The 19,448-nt window shown below is 33.2% G+C and overlaps 2 protein-coding genes across 5 annotated transcripts in view; both read left to right on the forward strand.

Annotated features, from left to right (window-relative positions):
* The window catches only part of LOC141455032 (polycystin-2-like), a 55,010-nt gene extending 51,503 nt beyond the window's left edge, over nt 1–3,507 (forward strand). For 2 of the 4 annotated variants that reach the window (XM_074129846.1, XM_074129847.1), the window contains exons 19-22: nt 1,938–2,161; nt 2,894–3,021; nt 3,147–3,192; nt 3,275–3,507. In XM_074129846.1, the coding sequence (XP_073985947.1) occupies nt 1,938–2,161; nt 2,894–3,021; nt 3,147–3,192; nt 3,275–3,332 (456 nt within the window). In that variant the 3' untranslated portion in view covers nt 3,333–3,507. The remainder of the gene's footprint in view (nt 1–1,937; nt 2,162–2,893; nt 3,022–3,146; nt 3,193–3,274) is intronic. The other 2 variants (XR_012459108.1, XR_012459109.1) reach the window with 1 other exon arrangement.
* A 441-nt stretch (nt 3,508–3,948) lies between these two features.
* LOC141455037 (uncharacterized) lies at nt 3,949–10,534 on the forward strand. The gene is made up of 4 exons (XM_074129862.1): nt 3,949–4,186; nt 4,669–4,788; nt 6,680–6,763; nt 6,847–10,534. Exons 1-4 carry the CDS (start codon nt 4,140–4,142, stop codon nt 6,896–6,898), a joined length of 303 nt encoding a protein of 100 aa, XP_073985963.1. The 5' UTR covers nt 3,949–4,139; the 3' UTR covers nt 6,899–10,534.
* The last annotated feature ends 8,914 nt before the right edge of the window (nt 10,535–19,448 follow it).

The raw sequence follows: 19,448 nt of genomic DNA on the forward strand, positions 1-19,448 counted from the left end.
AGAACAAGAACATTTTTTGAAAAAGCGGTTTTTGCTCATTTTCAGCAACTTTTTTCTCGAAACCTATTAGATCTGGGTGGTTGCAAAAAAATTACAGTTATAAAGGAGGGTTTGGAGTAAGATTTAAAGAAAATTTGGGAATTTTATCTTTTATAGAAAAAGAGAAAAAAATTGTCAAAGTTGGGTGTTTTTCAACGTTACGCTTTTTTGTGCAGTTTTTGATGGTCAACCCTTATACAACTGTCCTACCGGACAGTTTTAATATAATATTTATAGAAACAATTTATTAGATGATACAAAAATAAAGAAGGTGCTGCCTAACTACGTACATCAAGAGCTAAGACCTACACTCATCGGACGTAATGATATTGAATAAGTAAATAGCAGATATGGACAAGTAGAGAATATATGATGTAAATAAGTATTTAAAAAATAAGAGGATAAAAAGGGAAGTTTATGTATCATTAAGACATTGCCCCAGCACAATAAAAAACTGTTAATTTTTACATAATTTAAGTCTTCAATAGCATTTTAATTATAGTAATGTGTTACTATTATAAAAGTATGTTAATAATACTGTACTATTATGTAATATAATAGTATCGTACTATAATAGACTATAGTAATGTCTTGTAAGACTCAGTTGGAACAGTTTAATATTAACATCACTTTGTTAACTTAAACGTACTACCTAACCCAGTGGTTCCAACCTGTGGGGCGCGCCCCCCTAGGGGGCGCGAGACCGTTGCAAGGGGGGCATGCAGCTGTTTCCAAAATATCATTTTCGAATACAAACCAAAAAAGTCGAATAGGTGTCAAAAAAATGAATCAGCAAAATAGGTATACGTAATCCACAATCCGAATTTTTCGGGTACAAATGCTAAAACATCCATCCATACTCTTGCTGGAACGAAAACATCTCGCTTTCGCGTTTGGAGCCGAGCGCCGGCGGGGCGATTAGAAACCCGTTTGTGATTGAAAAATATGATGATTTTGGCCTTACGACAGCAGAGCAGGAAATGATAATTGACTTATCTAGTGATAGCATATTAAAGCAGATGTTTCAAGACGAAAATAATATTGTTACGTTTTGGCTACGAGTAAAGGACGATTTTCCTACTTTGACAAACAAAGCTTTAGAAATTTTATTGCCATTTGTAACATCTTACCTATGTGAAACTGTTTTTTCTACAGTAGCTGTCTTAAAAACAAAGTATCGATCTCGCTTAGTGATTGAAAGGGAACTGAGAACCGCGATTTCTTCAATGATACCACGGTTTGAGAAAATTTGTGCTGAAAAACAAGCTCAACCGTCGCATTAAATTTTTATAATGTATTAATTATATATTCTTTTTTTTTGTATTTTTGTAAGATTTGTTTTTATTACATTTAAATTTATTATTTCTTATAATAAATAATTATTTTTTATGTATATTTTTACATAATATTGTATATTATTTTGTAGCCAATTAAATAAATTATAATATCAGTTGAGTATTTATGAAATTAGATTGTTAGAAAAATTAAGGGGGTACCACAATTTTTTTTTTAAAGGGGCGCAGGTTCAAAAAGGTTGGAAACCACTGACCTAACCACACATTTATTGTAGGCATTACAGGCGGAAAATGGTTCAAGGGCAGAGTGTTGGCCATTTCCCCTTCTTAGACTTGATCTGTTTGTCGTTCTTACTTTTATATCCCACTTACTTCCGCATTTCTTTCGACGCTCTTTCCTTCGCCTCTTCCAACGTTACGTTTTAGCCATTTAAGCTCTTCTTTACAAAAGATTTCAAATCCACCTTTCTAAACGTCTTCATTTTAAAAAAAAAGTTCTTCGTTATTTCTGATTCCCCAATTCCTATCGCCTGTCATTACTTTTGAAGAAGTTTCTTTACCATTCTTGAAATACACTCATTTAACCAATTAATTTTTTTGCAGTTTACGTTCATTGCGGCTGTATTAAATGGTGTGGAAAAAGCCGAAGATATTATAGCACTTTCTGGTCCTAATGGTAGATTTGGGTCGTATGAATGTTTACATAATTCAGTCGTACTCTTTCTTACAAGATGCAGGTGTAAAAGATTGTCCACATATTTAAGGAGGAAACTGCGGATAAAAGTATTGCGAATGCGACAAAGTTTGCTTTTGGCATTGTTGAGAAAGTAATAATTTTCTATTGTTCAATATTTTCAGCATTCTGTGTAAAGTGTTTTTTTTAAAATATTCTATATTAATTTTTCACCGAGAATATAGTTTTTGGCTCCTGGAGCTTAAAGGAATAGCATGCTCTTGCGATGTGCCAAGATAGTGTCAAAAACGAGAAGTCGACGGTCTCCAAGACTTGGTCGGTCTTGAGCGTCCAGAGTGTGCTCAGACCGAATGTACCAACCTTATGTCTACTGCAAGTTTTCCCGCCTGAGAGGCACAGATTATTTATTTTTTCCCAATCCTATGACTTGAAAAAAATAGAATGTATCAGTGTCCCTTATAATCTCTGATTGCATAGCAATCGATATACATTTTAAATCGATATAGATCGATATAGAGATCAAAGGAATAGTACGCAAACATCTGATTATATATAACAAGTGGTAAGAACAGATTTCTCTGCTGGACCTACAAAATGGCGGCTCAATAAGCCTTGTTGGGCTAAATAGTGCCGCTGATCTAATTTAAAGACACACTTTCGGCCAAGTTTTGGTAAGTTGAATTACAGAGTTAAAACGAAATTTCAGTCTTGAAGTCGCCTTTCAGCAGAGTGCATGGGCAAAAATTGCAGTTAATAACAATTTTTTTTAAATAGCCTTTCATTAAAAAACCTGTGCATTAGTAGTTTAATACTTCTGTGCCAGTAATTAGGATAATTAAAGCTATATTCCTAAATGAATTTTTAGATACGGTATCCATGGCCTGGAAATACAGCTGTTTCTGGAGAGGCATGGGCTACGATATGGATACGACGTCACTTTCACTGAGTTGGCACATATATTAGCCGATATGAAAACTAAACAATATCTTTTATGTAAATATTTGTTAATTATTCATAATTATTTTCAAAAACCACAAAATGTAATTAATTTCAGAACCAAGTATTTTTTAAAGGTTTTTAAGATAATTCCATCTTTATTTTTCTTTTGAATTTTCTAGATAAAGAAACTGTAGAACATGAAAAATTATTTGATCAGTTAGATGTGTAAGTGAACTTTAAATAGCAGAAAAGATTTAGTCTTGTTTTATCACTAAAAGAACCATTAATTTTATTTTGCCATTTCCAGATTTCAGATGCGACTTGAAATTATTGAAAAAGAACTTTACGACATCTCAGTCAGCTAGAGGTACAGATGCACTTGTACCACAGATAAATTTATCAATTTTGAAAATTTTCTATTCTTTAGTAATATAAGAAATAATGATATAATAGAGGGACTACTACGTAGGAGTCTTTACTCCAAATAGTTACAATCTATACTATTTCTAATAAAAAAAATAAATGTACAAGTTTCTTAAAGGATTTGTTTTTTATTTAAGCAGCGCGAACATCTGTCATTAACGACCAAAGCTTGTTCAGTGTATACCGGCTCTTGGATAATATTCTGTACTTACACTTTCCATTTCCGTACTGGAAGGAAAAGAAAATCAAGGGCTGGCTGCAGGATTCGAATCCGGAATCTCCGCGTTGGAATCCTGCATACGCCGACAATGAACTTTTCGAAAATTATTTCTTAATTTCAGCAGTTTTTCGCGAACAATAATTAATGAATAACCTATTTTGATTATTGAATTTAGTAAAGGAAAAATGAGGAAGGCTAAAAATGTGCCTGTTTAAAATTGGTAGAGTTTAGAGTCGCACTTGGTTCAACCCCAAGAAAATTTATTATTTTATGAGTGTCCAGAATGTGGCTGTTATAACACGTAACGATAAAATAAGTAGCATTTACAGAAATTGTGCTCATGATTGTTAAAATCTAAAGGAATGTGCGCTATTGTGGTACGAAAACGGCCATGATTGGTAATTAAATTATTCCTCGTTGAACGTAATAATTTTAACTTAATAACAAACGGTTAAATTTAATTCTTAGAAGTTACAGACTTATATGATTAACATATGTTATATTGTTTGTAATAAATAAATGTATAAAAATGGAAGAGCAAACAAGAAGAAAGGATAATCGCTCATTAAACAGAAGGTACGTAATTATTTTAATGAAAGGTGGAGGATTATCTTGATAAGTCATAGATCGAGCAAACTTATTTGAACCAAGGAATGTAGTGCCTCAGTTCGTGCGCGGCAGCCCAACTTTTAGTTGAGGGAGTCAGTACGAACGTGCTTGTGCGAACACGATAACAATGTAATTTGTGGACTAGAAGAAAATCACCATACCGTTTCTAGACGTGAGAGAATTTAGCGAATTCAGTTCCAGTAAGACTGAAATTTCGCTTTAACTCCAAAATTCAACTTACGGAAGTAATAAAGAACTTTCCTTTTATCTATTTTAATGTCCATTTATGCGATGATTATTCAGGAGTTCAGTTGTTTCCCTTCCGATCGGTTCCTCACCAAATTTGTGGTTCCACTTAACTTAGTAATTTTAATAATGAAATAAACACTTTATAATTCAAAGGGTTATGAAAACAGAACACAGAAAGAAACAGATAAAATTTGTTTCAGAGGAAATGAAGGGACTTCTTCTTCTTCTGTACCAACTTCCCCATCTTCTGAAACTGAAGGCAGGAACTCTGAATCTGAAGGAAGAACAAATGATACAGAACACCACAAAAAACTTGTACTGTAAGAATTTTTACGTACTTATCCTCCAATATCTATCGTTCGCCGTTTACTCTGAAAGTCGCAGTAAGGAAAACAAAAATTGGTCCATTTCATGAGTCATATAAGAAAGAATGCGAGGGGTTTTGTCGGAAGATGAAATCGTATCGAGCATGTTGATACTATAACGTTACATGAAAGATCACATTTGGTCCTTAAGAGATACTTCAAAACTTTTGCCGAATTAAAATAAAAAAACCTTTGTGTAAATTCTTAAAACGTAGATTTTGCAAACCAAAAAAGAATACGCCAACAATTGGAAAATCCAGAATAAAGAGTATTTTTTGGGAGGAGATTACAGCTAGATAGTATTAAGAGGCAGGGCTCTTGCAACTTCCATTTTTTACGCCAAAGAGCTTCACTGTTAAGCTAGCGTAGGAATCGGTCATTACAATAGAGACTGAATTCAAGAAGTAGATCCAAAAATCGAATAAGATTTGAGGAAAACGCCTGAAGTTTTCTTCGATTAAGACACAAAGCACACACCAAAAAGTTTAATCAGATTTTGGCGAAACTCGAGTTGTCGGACACTCGCAGCAGCACCCTAACATGGTTTATGAATTTGAAGACTCTATTTATCCAACTTTTATTGATTCTGGAGCTACTTTTAAGATACTTTATTACAGAAGCTGAAAGGCCCAGCTGCATTAGAGATAAAGGGTAATCATTTGAGATGTTCCACGGCATCAAGAAAGCCTATTCATATAACTCGCAGCGGTAGTCAATTAAGAGATTGATAGACTTCGACCCAACATTTACTACTTACTGTAGATGTTGTTTTGAGATGGATCTCATTAGCCAAACCAGTTTAATTGTCAGCATTCAAAATCGATCTACCTTCGATCTACAAAACATTTCTTTTTTTCTTGTCTAGAATTATGCATCAAAAATAATACTTTCGCACTGCTGCTCTTTCCAGCCCTTCCTAGAGTGAATTAATAATATATTAAAAAATAAGAAAAATATGAAGAACTTGAAAAAATATAGTCTTTATCATTAAAAACCATTTTATATGTTTAAAACTGACGTTTTTTAAAAATATACAATATATAACTTTATTTCTTGTAGGTAGGGCAACTTTTGGCTCACAAATTATGTCATTCGCACTTGTTACAATGAGCACATTTTATACAAAATGCAGTTTCATTTTACATTTTTTATCATTTGAGTTGAACAAAATAAAGAACTAAATTAAATATAATTGTGAAATACTAAAAGTCTTCCAAGTTTTGAAGGAAACTGTAAGTTTTTTCCTGAGGGAAAAGGCTCTAATGTTCGCCGAGTCGTCTCAGCATACTACGAAATATTGTAGAGAACTGGTTGAGCGAACTGCAACGAGAGCACGGGGAAAACTTTGTTTGGCAAATACGATTACTTTATTCAAACAATGCTTGAAAATTTTTTGTGAATAACTTTAATTCAATAATTACTCCCGTATGAATACAAATTTTTTGCCTCTAAGATCTAAGCTTTTGAACGCTCAATTATATAATTATAATTTGTCACAAAAAAAGTAAATTTTACTGTTTCCAAGTAACTTATTTAATGCGAAACTTGGGCCTGTTTTTTACATTTTTTTTACGGGCACCTTATTTCTCCTAGATTTGTAAACTTTTATCGATTTCACACAATTAAGAAGTTGTCGAACATAGAAAAATGATATTCTGTTTAGCCGAACATTCAGAATTCAACACGATAAACGGGCTTGATTTTCAGAAGTGCGATCAAAATGACAAGAATATAGCACGAGAAAAAATGAATATTTAGAAATGTATAAAATATAATGTTCCAGCAATTAAATTGTAGATTAGCGTTTAAAACTGTAAATATCATTTGATTACTCTTCTGTTTCAAGACTGAAATTACCACACAATGAGGCTGAAGAAGAGGATAGTCCGAAAGGGAGACGTAGTCGCTCGACCTTGCGTAGACGATCCAAGTACGACCCTTTAAATAATATTGAAATCGAAATTTGAATGATTTTTAGAAATTTTAAATTAATTGTTCAATTTCTGATTTCAGGGAAGAATCAGTTAAGTGTTCTTGCGGCGTGGGCACTGAGCCGTACGGGTAATCTTTCAGAAATTGTAGACATTTTGAAATGTAATCAAACAATGTAGGGTATTTACGTATCTGATCTGAGCTTTCTCTAAAGAACAGCACAAACCTCTACCAAATCTATCTATTTCAGCAAGTTTTGATTTTCATTAGAATTTTGCCTCATAGTTAATACCACTGTAATGCATTATTTTAGGTCTTAATTACAAACATTATTGTAATTATTATTTATTTTATTTTTTATAAATTTAAGGCACGTCAACATCTGAGGTTATTGGCGCCCAGAGTTTGATTCCGCGCCGCCGGCCTCCTGATAGTGTTCCCTCGTTATGAACAACATTGTCCATCACCAGACAGTTAGCTGAAAGAAGCTCCTAGGAAGAGAAAATCTAAGGGTCATAAGCTGGATTCGAACCCGGGATCTCTCGCGTGGGAATCCAGTTCGCTAAGCAGATAGCTAATTCCTTTCCTTACGTTTGTTATTGTTTACAAGTCCATATTAGCAGGGCCGGATTTTCCTATAGGCTAACTAGGCTTCAGCCTAGGGCCTCAAGATCAATATTTAATAAATATCAATATTTATTATCCATGCCACATTTTTTATAAAGGTTAGTATAAGTAAAACATGTTTCATTTAACATATTGATATACTCGTATATCACAATAGTGATGTATTTTATTATCTCTCATGTAATTTACAAACTTAAAAATGGGTGGTGAAAGGGGCTCATAAGTGGAATAGCCTAGGGCCTCTTTTCATCTAAATCTGGCCCTCCATATTATCACCTCGTACATATTTCTACAGCGAAAGGTATTAATTGCTAATGTTTAAATTAAATTGTGTTCCTCGTAACTTTAAGGAGAAGAAAGAACCTAAGTTTCATGAACTTCTTTTGCTGTGACTTGTCCCTAGTAACCATGTATGGCGGCCATATAATTAACTTTTGTATTTGGTTCGTTTACTTGTTTGTTTCATTTCAAAAAAATTATTTATTTACATTTTGAACTTTTTTTTAGTATCTGAAAAGCTATATATTGTTTAGTGTATTTGAATAGTTGTCTCTCAATTTAGCATGGGTGTAGTGGGTCTTCCTTAGTGGCTCCGTTGTGATGTGGAGGTGTGCTTTGTGTTGGATGTTATATACAGATTAGTTGAGTTTATATACAGTGTATGCAATTGCGACACATGTGTTGAGCAGATTTCACCACATATTGCGGTGGATGTTAGTGTTTATGAAGCATGGATTAAATGGGATATCACCTGTTCGAATTGTAGCTACTTTTTATTTGCAAGAAAGAATGAAATAAAAAATGTTTCGTATATCCATACAATGTTCTCCTTACTCACTCACTCTCACACTCCCCCTCTCACTCACACGCTCTCTCTCTCCCACACCCTCTCCCACTCACTCATTCCTCCTCTCTCTCACTCCCTCACTCGTTCACTCTCTCTCAATCACTCCCTATTTCTCTCACCCACTCATTCACTCTCTCTCACTCATTCACTCACTCCCTCCCCCACTCTCTCTCCCTCGCTCTCTCTCTTACTCCCTCCCTCTCACTAATAGATTCACAAATAGAATATTTGTTTTATAATTTATATCTTTAACAAAAACTTACAGTTTAAAAAGTTAAGTATAAGGGTTGATTAAACGCCAAAAGGTACACAAATCAGCAAGTACCCAACATTTCATTAATACTTCATTGTTATTATTTTAAGTAATTTTACTACATTAATTTTCATTAATATTTTTTTGAATTTATTAGATGTTTCACAGACCCTTATGCTGGCCATTTTAATCTACAAAATATTTGTTCAAGTAGAACACCATTTAACTTAGATTGACTGTAATATCAATCAACAAACTATTAATCACAGGTTAAAAAGAAAAACTTTATTAAAAAAAATAAAAAAAATATGAGGCTAGAAAATTCAAAAACTTTTTTAAAAAAATGCTTACACCAACATTCATCAATGATTTCATTTATTTATTTTTATTTTTAAATAAAAATCGTCGGTTTAAGTTCATTCTTCGATTAAAGTAATTGTTACTTTATGTAGTAGTCAAAAGTTTATAATAATAGGTAATAATTAATCTGGCTTTATAGAAAATAATATAGTTTTCTTCAATTACATTCTCAATCTAGGTATTCTTCCCACAGTATTATATATTTGGAATATAAGATAAATAAGATATGCATATTTTTATGACAGCTAACATAATTATTCCAGTATTTTACTATAAGTAAAATTAGAGGGACTAAATTAAATTACAATTGAGAAATGAATAATTATTGTTGAATAATTTACTTGATATTACCTACGCGTTATTTGTGCTCACAAATACTTCGGAAAGACGAATTCTAGACTGAAATATTGTTTTAAATCCGTGATTCAAATTTAAATAGTAGCCGACTCTACCTTAGTCTTTTTCTACTTTAACGTGCATGTACATTCTCGTACATACATGTGACTACTCAGAATAAAGAGCATAATAAAGATAAATCAGAAGAATAATTTGGAATAAAGCTAAAATAAAGTACCTATTTAATTATGAAGATATAATATACATTTTATCATAATTATAACAAAAAAATAAAATATTATGAATGAACAAAGGGAAGGGATTAGCTATACGGTTAGCGTATTGGATTCCCACGTGGAGGTTCCGGGTTCGAATCCAGCTGCAGACCCTTAGATTTTCTCTTTCTAAGAGCTTCTTACAGCTCACTGTCCGGGTGATGGACAGTGTTGTCTGTAACGAGAGAACACTGTCCGGAGGCCGGAAGTGCACTGAAAAAAGCTCCGGGCGCCAATAACCGCAGATGTTGAAGCGACTTAAATCATAAAAAAAAAGAAAAAGAAAATGAATGAACTGGCCAGCATAAGGGTCTGTGAAACATCTAATAAATTCAAAAAAATATTAATGAAAATTAATGTAGTAAAATTACTTAAAATAATATCAATAAAGTATTAATGAAATGTTGGGTACTTGCTGATTTGTGTACCTATTGGCGTTTAATCAACCCTTATACTTAACTTTTTAAACTGTAAGTTTTTGTTAAAGAGATTTTTGTACCTTTTGGATAGATTTTCCTTTTGTATGTTTTGCAAAGTTACATATCTGCTTTACAGATTTTTTTAAAATTGGGAATAATAAATTTTAATTTTATCATTATAACCTGAAAAGGTGTTAAGTCGGAGTTACTACCACTGGTGAGATCTTTTTAAAGAATGATTATAGTTGCGGTCCCCCAAACCATCCTCAATAACAATTTTTTTGAGAAAGCGTTTTGAATAAAATAGGAAGGTAATTTGTACGTAAATAGTAAAATTAAACTGCGATTTCAGTACTTCCCTTTAAGAGGAGTAAGAAAAATAAACTGCGATTACAGTACTTCTCCCTAAAAGGCGAAGAGGCAAAGATTTTGAATCGAACGACAATTCATTGATGTAAATCGGTTCACTCATTGATAATTTTAACGATTGCAGTACTTCCTCTTAGTAGGTGTAGAAGCATGATGGCACTTCACAGCCACGTAGAGGAGCTTTAACCACTTCTTCTTGCTAAATTTTATCAAAATCGGACTAAGCGTTATAGAAATATTGGTAAACATAGTTTTAGAAAGAGCCTAACTTGGGTGGGGCAAACTCCCCTCCTTATGAGGCACAGCGTCGAGACTTTAAAAGTGCAAATCTGTACAAAATTTCGATTCGAATGACACTTTATTCATGAAAATCGGTTCACGTTTCGATAATTTGAAACGATTGCTATACTTCCCCTTAACAGGAGTAAGAGCAGATCTTCGCTTTAATGTTACGTAGGGGAGCCCTAACCCTGTCATCCTACCAAATTTTATCAAAATCGGGCTAAGATTTACAGAGTAATTAATGATAATAATTTTGGAGGGGGCCTTACATAAAGGGGGCTAACTCCTCTCCCTTTCCATGTACAGGGTTGAGACCCCCAAAAGGCACATCTACATAACATTCCGACTCGAATGATACCTCATTCATGAAAATCGGTTCACGCGTTTAGGCGCTACGTTGTTTAAAAAAAAGGTAACAACAACAACAACAACAACAACAAGAACAAGAACAAGAACAATTTTTGAAAATGCCGTTTTTGCACATTTTCGGCAACTTTTTTCTCAAAATCTATCAGATCTAGGTTGTTGCAAAAAAATTGCAGTCATAAAGGAGGATTTGCCCTTTATTATAAAGAAAATTTGGGAATTTTATCTTTTATAGAAAAATAGAAAAAAATTGTCAAAGTTGGGTGTTTTTCAACGTTACGCTTTTTCGTGCAGTTTTTGATGATCAACCCTTATACAACTGTCCTACCGGACAGTTTTAATATATAAATTATAAACACAGTAATTAATTAATTATAAAAGATCTCTCATTTCATCGATACATCACTCCAGGAGTGTCCGGGAGACGATAAGAGATGCTTGGGAAGACGAATTTTACACTCGCAGAAGATCGAGAACATCAAGTTTTTCGAGAGCAGAGAAAATACCGCAGAAAAGTGAGTAGCTTTTACTCTATCTTCTTAAAACTTAGTTAGCAATTAGCCATTTCTTGAGGTAAAACATAATATCTTTTCATATTTTTATTGTTTCCCAACGTTTAGTCAAGCTTAAAAGATCATAAGATAGGTACAATAAAATACTATTTGTTAAACTAAATAAATTATGTTTAAGTGGTGATTTCAAAGTGTGAACCTTCACCATTCACATTGATGACTCATTTTTTATCTTCTCAGCTGACCCTTTTTTTGATTGCACGTAAATTAATAGAAGGCATCATCCCGGTGATAAATAATCTACAAATAAATGCTACAAATAGGAGACAGTTTCCAGATCCTTTAGATTATTTAAGTCACCTGTTAAATATGTGATATCCTTGATTCTATCCAACTTAGCACAAATATTCCTTAAAATAATACTTCGAAAATATAGGTGAAAAAATATGTTTTAAATATATTATTTTCAGATAAATATTTTAAAATATACTTTATTAATTTTAAAAACATGCCTGCTTGACGTACGTAATCAATGATGTTACCCAGTACTGCGGACCTAACTACATTTTTAGACTACATTGATGTTCGAATCTATTAAATATATCTCCTTAACAAAGAGTTACTGTTTAAAATGTTAAGTATAAGGTTGATTTTGGGAGTATTGTTAAGTATAAGGGTTGATTAAATAACAGAAGATTTACGAATCAGCAAGTATCCAACATTTCGTGCTATCATTTAATTAATTTTACTACATTAAATTTTCATTAATATTTTTTAGAATTTATTAGATGTCACAGTCCCTTATGCTGACTTTTTTTTTCATCTATAAAATATTTTTCCTATAAATATATATATATATATATATATATATATATATATTTATTTGCAATACTATGCTATAAATATATATAACATACAGGGTGTTCATTTTAAGACGGCTCAAATGCATTTCATGCTTAAACGGTTGTTCTGAGCGAAAAATGGTAGAGGAAAAATTTGTTGTCCATCACCTCTAGTTTCAGAATATGTGACTTGATTTTAGATTCCTGCCCGCATACGCGGCTGACGCGCGACCAAAAGTGAGGGTTTGCAGTTGACCCCCATTTTCATATACACAGTTTTAAAGAGTATAAAAAGTAATGAAAGAAACCGGAAACCGCAATTCGATATTTCCAAAATTAAAGGTGCTAGGCCATTTCAAAATCTGGTATTTTTAATCATATTTCAATTTTTTTAACTTGTTATCAAAGAGAAAGAAGAGCACGCGATAGGTCATTTTTATGTATTTTTTCATCCCCTTTCTACTAAAAATATTGCCAAGGCAGTAAAGCTAGTATTTTTCTTAATATCGGGAAATAAGTCGTTTTCCGAGTGATTTTTCTAAGAAAAATCAAATGTTAAGAGCTTTAGATGTTCTCAAGCATACACAAAATGGCTAAAAATTAATTTTACATTTGTAACAAAGAAGAAGGTTTAATAATTATTTGGTAATTTTGGGAGAGTTGCGTTTAATTACCAAAAAATTGGAAACCTTCTGCCACATATTTAAGTGATCAATATCTTTCATGTAAAGGATCAAATTTGTTCCTTAATTTATCAAATAATGCACTTTACTCAACTTGTGAAGCATGTACGGTGCCTTCAAAGGTGCCTCTTCAGATACAGAGAGCAGTTGATAACCTCCTGGCTAACCTGGCTTGCGAGTCAGAGGAGGCACAAACTATTAATTACTTACCTTAATGACAACAATGAGATGTACTAGGTAGTTTTCTGAATATTTTAATGATGGGAAATCCATTGATTTCGACACCATGTTAGTTACCTGACGAAGTTATTAGTGACATCAACAGTTAATATTAATTAGTAACAATTTGGTTGAAATTAATGTTAATTTTTTGAGTAATTCGTTTTGAACCGTTCCAAATGGGAAAATTCTTATTAAATTTTACAAAAACTGACTTTCAGCGCAACTATGCACTGAAGAGCTGAGGTTAGGCTGCATCCAAATGAAGAAACTGCGGCGCGGAAATATAGGCTTGTAATTTTAAAACTACTTGCAAGACCATGATATTGCTAAGTATGCCAATAATTGTTCTAAAGACACTAGCACAACCCATTCGAGATCACTTTTCTGTCCCTTTGTTTTCAATTTGATATTAGGTAGATGTTGAGAGAATCGATTTATGCGATGAGCTCGCGGTACCTATTAATTGCTATGTGAATTATTTATTTTGAAGAAACCATTAAACTTTTAATGACAAGAAAATGTAATTAAACTTTTAAGAACAAAGAAAATGTAATATGAAAACTGATGGCAATCGCAAGAATTAACATATTTAAAGAATTTTAAGACTTTCTCCTGAAATAAACAAAATGGTTTGAAATCCCGGATCTTTTATATTAAACGAAAGACTGCAGTTTAATTTAAAAGTCGGTCGCAAAATACTGCTATCTACAAAATAGTAGATTATTTTCTACTATATCTAATATATCTTCTCTGAAAGATTATTATCCAGCAAGCGGTTTTGAAACCGCATACCTGCATTCTATTTCCTCTGCTTGTGACTTCTGTTCACTAAATTGAGCCTGACCGTTTGACATCATTAATGCTTTAAGAATATAGTGGCATTGAACTTGCCTTTTAAAGAACTTTAGATACGAGAAAACATCTGGTGGATTTTTTTAAATTTTAGCACAGTGAACTTAATTGTCACCATAATTTTAAGATAATTAAATATTAATTTCGTCTAAAACTTTTCAGAAGTCCACCAAATTGTCAATGTCCTTTTTAAATGATAAATTAATTTTTGTAGCATTAACATACCATGACTTTAGTATCAACTAAGTAAAAGATTTTTAAAAGTTGTCGTAATGTTTTACGTATTTATTTATTTTCAGTACGATTCTGTACCTGGGCAATTTCCAGAAGTCTGACGGACCCAAAACGGTTTATGAAAGTTAGTCTCAGAGAGCTACTTGTTTACTGTTTATTTCTATTCATCTTCACCTGGGGTAATCTTAAAAGTATTTTTTTTTCTTTAATTTATCTACTAGTGACCACATTTACCGACAAAGTGGGTCACTCTTTTGATTTTCACCTTCTTGTCTATTCCGTTTCCATTTTAAGTGCTGTCCTAAAAAATTGTATTACCTAGAAGAAAAGTTACAAGCCTTGAAACTTCCTCAGTTTACTTTCTTCAACTTAATTTAATAGTAAAGGGAGAAAAAGAGGCAAACAAGAAATTCAATCATAAGTTACTTTCACCATGATTAACAACTATCCTTCGAATGAGATGATGAAAGACCTCATTTACAAAAATAAAAAATCTTCTAAAAATCAGAGTTTCCTCCTAATAACTTTTCCACATTTTTATTCTAATCTTCGTATAACTTTTGGTCAATTTATTTCCTCATAAATTAATTAAACATCCAGAAGTGTAGAGGGTGCCCTGACTAACTTTAACTTCAACAACATCTATTATTTCTTCAAGATGCTAATATAGTTCTGTTTTATACAATTTCAGTCGCCATGGGTGCAAAGATTCATTACAGGGACATTTATTGTCATGTAATCATGAATGTATTCACTAAAACCTTATATTCAACTAATGCATCAGTTGATGCGGTCACCCCCACCACTGGAACGTATTATTCCATCAAGACCGTGCAAGATATATGGACCGTATGTATCGGAAGATATCATATTAATTCTGAAATTTACTTCTAATATTAAATTTTTCTACCAGCTTTTCTCTATCTTAACCTTCTAATGTGATGTTAGGCCATCTAATGTTGGTCCGAGTATGGTAGTTAGTACGAGTATTAGTAAATTTTGAGAGCCGTAAGACATTTGGTAAGGTAGTACACCCGATGTAGTAGCTACCATCACATCCGGAAATAGTGGTTTAGATTGTAGAGTTAAATTAAATCTCTGAGAACTGGAAAAATTCTTGAAGTATTAGGCCAGAGATTAGAGCGGAGATCCAGGTAAGAATCCAATCTCTTTCGGAGTACACTATTCGGAGGCCGGCTAGTTTAAAATATATTATTTCATGCTTAATTTTGACCAAATGATACAATTGGCATCATTTTGGTTTTCTTTCATGTCTGTTGGGGGCGGCAAAAGTGAGGCACATTTTTGTCTGCATTTGTTTTGAATATTTTTTTTTATTAAAACATTTTTTTTTTGCATTTTTTCTGTATAATTCGGTCCGGAAAGGGTTAATGAGTATTTTTTCCTGTCAATCGACCTAACGTTAAAGCCATTCGTGCAGGGATGACGCCTCTTTTTTTTACTCTCTGTAGTCCATAAAGCTTCCATCAGAAAGTGGAATGGAACCGCAAGAGACTGAAGCTCTTCCTCCCTTTCACAACGCAATCTAATAGATAGAATGAAGAGAGTAACGGCTGGCGCCATCATTTCATTCATATATGAAATTTGGGTTGTGAAAAAACATAAAATTTTCTGTTTATTCGCACTCACCCCATACATGGACATTCAGGATTACTGTTGCTGAACAAATAGATAGAAAGGATATTTGCTCCGAAAGGAGTAAATTCTTTTGAAAATAATTTCTGCTACTGAACTTTGAAAAAGTTAATGTGTAATTTATTAAATTTTACAGATACGATGAGTACTTGCATCGAAAATTTCTTACTCCTCTAATAACAGAATCTTTGCAAGTACATACATAACGTTCATCAACTACATTTAGGCCATCATCACTAATAAATAAATTCTCATTAGTACTAACATTCATAGAGCTAGAGGGGAGGAACTTGGCTCTTCTGCTTCCCATATAAATCCTAAATTTCATCTGATTTAATTTCTAATTCAACAAACATATACCTAAGACTTAAACTGTCCTAATTTAATTTTTAAGAACATATAAGATTTTTAACTGTAAAAATAAGCGTAGAAATAAAGTGATTAAGATCGTGTAATCTACAGCTAGCAGTCAATGTTTTTTAAATATAAAAGTTCTGGTAATAACTAAAAGTACGAAAGAAGTTAGAATTTAATGGTGTGATTAAAATTTGAATGAGACTGTTCTTATTTTCAGTACCTAATAGAACACTTTTCGAATGTTTTCTACTTTTATAACATTGAAGACAGAATCAGGCTAACAGTACCGAAGTTAGACTCAGAAAAGGTATTATACAAAAATATAGTGGTTGGAGCGGCTAGACTGAGACAGGTAAACCTATAATTTCTCTGAAAATGTTCACACTATTTTACAAAATTTATTTCCTTGCGTTGATGTAGTAACTTGGCAAATAATCTTCTAAAAAATTAGTATTTAATCAAACGGGTAAGAATAGACAGAATAAAATTTGGTGAGTTTTTGTAGAAAAGCGTTTTTTTAGTTGGTTTTTCCTACGGAACAAGGTTTTCACAAAAGGGGTAAAATATTCTCACAAGGTTTTCTGTTCAGAATAATCAATAAAGCGGATGCATAACTTGTAAAGCGCTTATATTTTGTTAGTTCTGTTTATAACTAATCAATTCATATCCATAAAAGATTATATTATGAGGTATGAGGGTTAGACACAACATACCGATACATTATTTGACTGTAAGTTAATCTGAATTAGGTATGAATTTATAGCTTCTATTAGCACTGTATAGGTAATGAGGGCGTAAATTACACTGATATGTCACTTATAGAAATTGCTGCTCCCAAAATTCTCTCAAAAATAGCCTCAAAGAATTTTCTTGATAAAACGGAAAAAAATCTTAACGATGCACTTGGATGACTGATTTCGAAAGAAATACTGGCTGCCGAGTCTAGAAATTAAATGAGATATCCAATTTGAACCCTCTGCTACATCTTTGTTTTTGAAAACAGAGCACAGAGAATTTTGGAAAAAAGTGAATTTTAAAGCATTGTTCGGATATGATAAAGTAGTAAAATAGCAATTTAAGTTAAATAGTTGGATTTTGTTATTATCTAGGTTCGAGTACGGAATGATTCGTGCACAGTTCCCGAACTGTTCAAGACTTGGTTTAATGAATGTTACAACTATTACCATGACATATATGAAGAGAAAGGTTCATACGGCCCTGGATATAGCCCGCAGTATGTTGTAATTATGGAATTGCTGTTTTACCTAACTGTATTAAAAAAAAAAAAACTTGGCAATGGGAGGAGCCTTTCTTTGAAGATCAGAAGGATTTTGGTTGTAAACGTGAATGTCATTCTCTGCATAATACTTCACAACATTTATATTGGAAAATGCATGCATCCTCGAGTTAAGACGACTTTAAAGCATTTGTCTTATTGTACCAACTCAATGGATTGTCGTGGACCAGGCAAAGCTAGATTCCGAAATATTTCTTCGGAACAGTCGTAAAAGCCCTTTGTGGCTTTAGGCAGCCTGTAAATTGATCACTCCCCGCACAAGAATCATAATGATATTACCCGAATTTTCTAAAATGTCCCAGTAGACACCAGGGGCGGCTTAACCTATAGTGCAGGGTGTGCAATGCACACGGGCGCCGCCGTCTCAGGGGGCATCGGGAGCTAAGAGCATCGTCTTGGACCATCATGGTACAACAATGATATGACAGAAGCGGCCAGCCAGCGCGGTGGCGGCAGTTATCAAACGCGATAACTTAGTTAATAGTTATAGCCGCGGGGGGGGGGTCAGGCCTAGGGGGCGCCAGGGTTTCATTGCACACGGGCGCTACACGAGCTAGAGCCGCCCCTGGTAGACACTACAGAGCTCAGAAACTACGTATATTGTAAATCCTAAATTTTAAACATCCAACTATGTTTTTTTTTATTTAATGGGGTCAGCAGCTAAGGTTAATAGCGCCCGGAGCTAAGTATAGTCCATTGCTGGCCTTCTGTCACCGGACAGTGAGCTGTAAGAAGCTGTAAGGAAGATAAATATAAGGGCTAACAATAAGATTCAATGTTAATGATTCGAACCCAGCATCGCTAACAACTCAGCTAATCCCCTCCCTCTCACTGTTTTGTTACGTTTTATTCATTTCGATCTGAGATGGCTCCAATTTTAGAATAAGTTAAATCACCAAGTCCAGTTATTTTTAGATTCTCTGCAGACTAAAATATTTTATTTCCGCGTTGTATCAACCAGATGGTCCTGGCAGAATACTAAGGACGAGGTCTCTTACTCTGGTAAAGTGTCCACATACTCTCCGGATGGCTACTTTGTTGACTTGACTAAAAGATACTATGTGGAGAACAAGACACTGCACGAGCTGCGATCATCCGGATGGATTAATCGAGCAACCAGAGCTTTACTACTGGAGTTTGTCACGTATTCGCCTAATACTAATCTGTTTGCAGTTATCAAGTTAGTTTTTTTTACTGTTTTAAAAAATCTACTCAGCATTGAATTATTAGATTAAATGAAATCATTGTGGTTTTCAATGTTAAATTTTAATTAAAAATCTGTTTTTATATTTGTGAATTCTGGAAGGTATTTTAAGTGTGTTTGTGTGTGTAAGAGACAGAGAGAGAGAAAACTGCAATCCCATGTTTAGACATTACCTTCTCTTAGCACGCTAATTTGCAATATCGTATTTCGACTGAAATAATCAATTTAAGGACTAATGCGCCAAAAAAGTTTTTTAGAAAACATGCTTCGCTATTTGCCTCCTCTCGAGTGTGTATGTGTGTGAATTTCAAGAAAAATGGAAGATAAAACAAACATTGAATTACGTTCAAGTGCCTTCGTGAGACAAGATATGAAGTTGTTTGCCAAAATCTCTCAACCTGAAGTAACACTTCTTTTACGTCTCTTAATACACAAGTGTTCACTTTTTAAAAAAAAAATCCCTCAAAAATAGGTTCCAGTATATTCTCTAAACTGACGTAAACATAAATAACATAAAACATAAATTACATGATCACAGATGTATGATTTGTTTTTTTCTACTAGGAAAACAGTTTTAAGGTAGTTCTTAGAAAGAAGTGGGTAAAGACTTCCCTGGAAAGTAAAACACAGTAAAGATGGTTTTAAGAACTATGCAATGTTGATTAAATATTTTTTTAAAAATTATTTGTT

Source organism: Rhodnius prolixus, unplaced genomic scaffold (genome assembly GCF_049639745.1).
Source record: "Rhodnius prolixus isolate KJV_2025 unplaced genomic scaffold, Rpr scaffold_15, whole genome shotgun sequence".
Classification (NCBI taxonomy): domain Eukaryota; kingdom Metazoa; phylum Arthropoda; class Insecta; order Hemiptera; family Reduviidae; genus Rhodnius; species Rhodnius prolixus.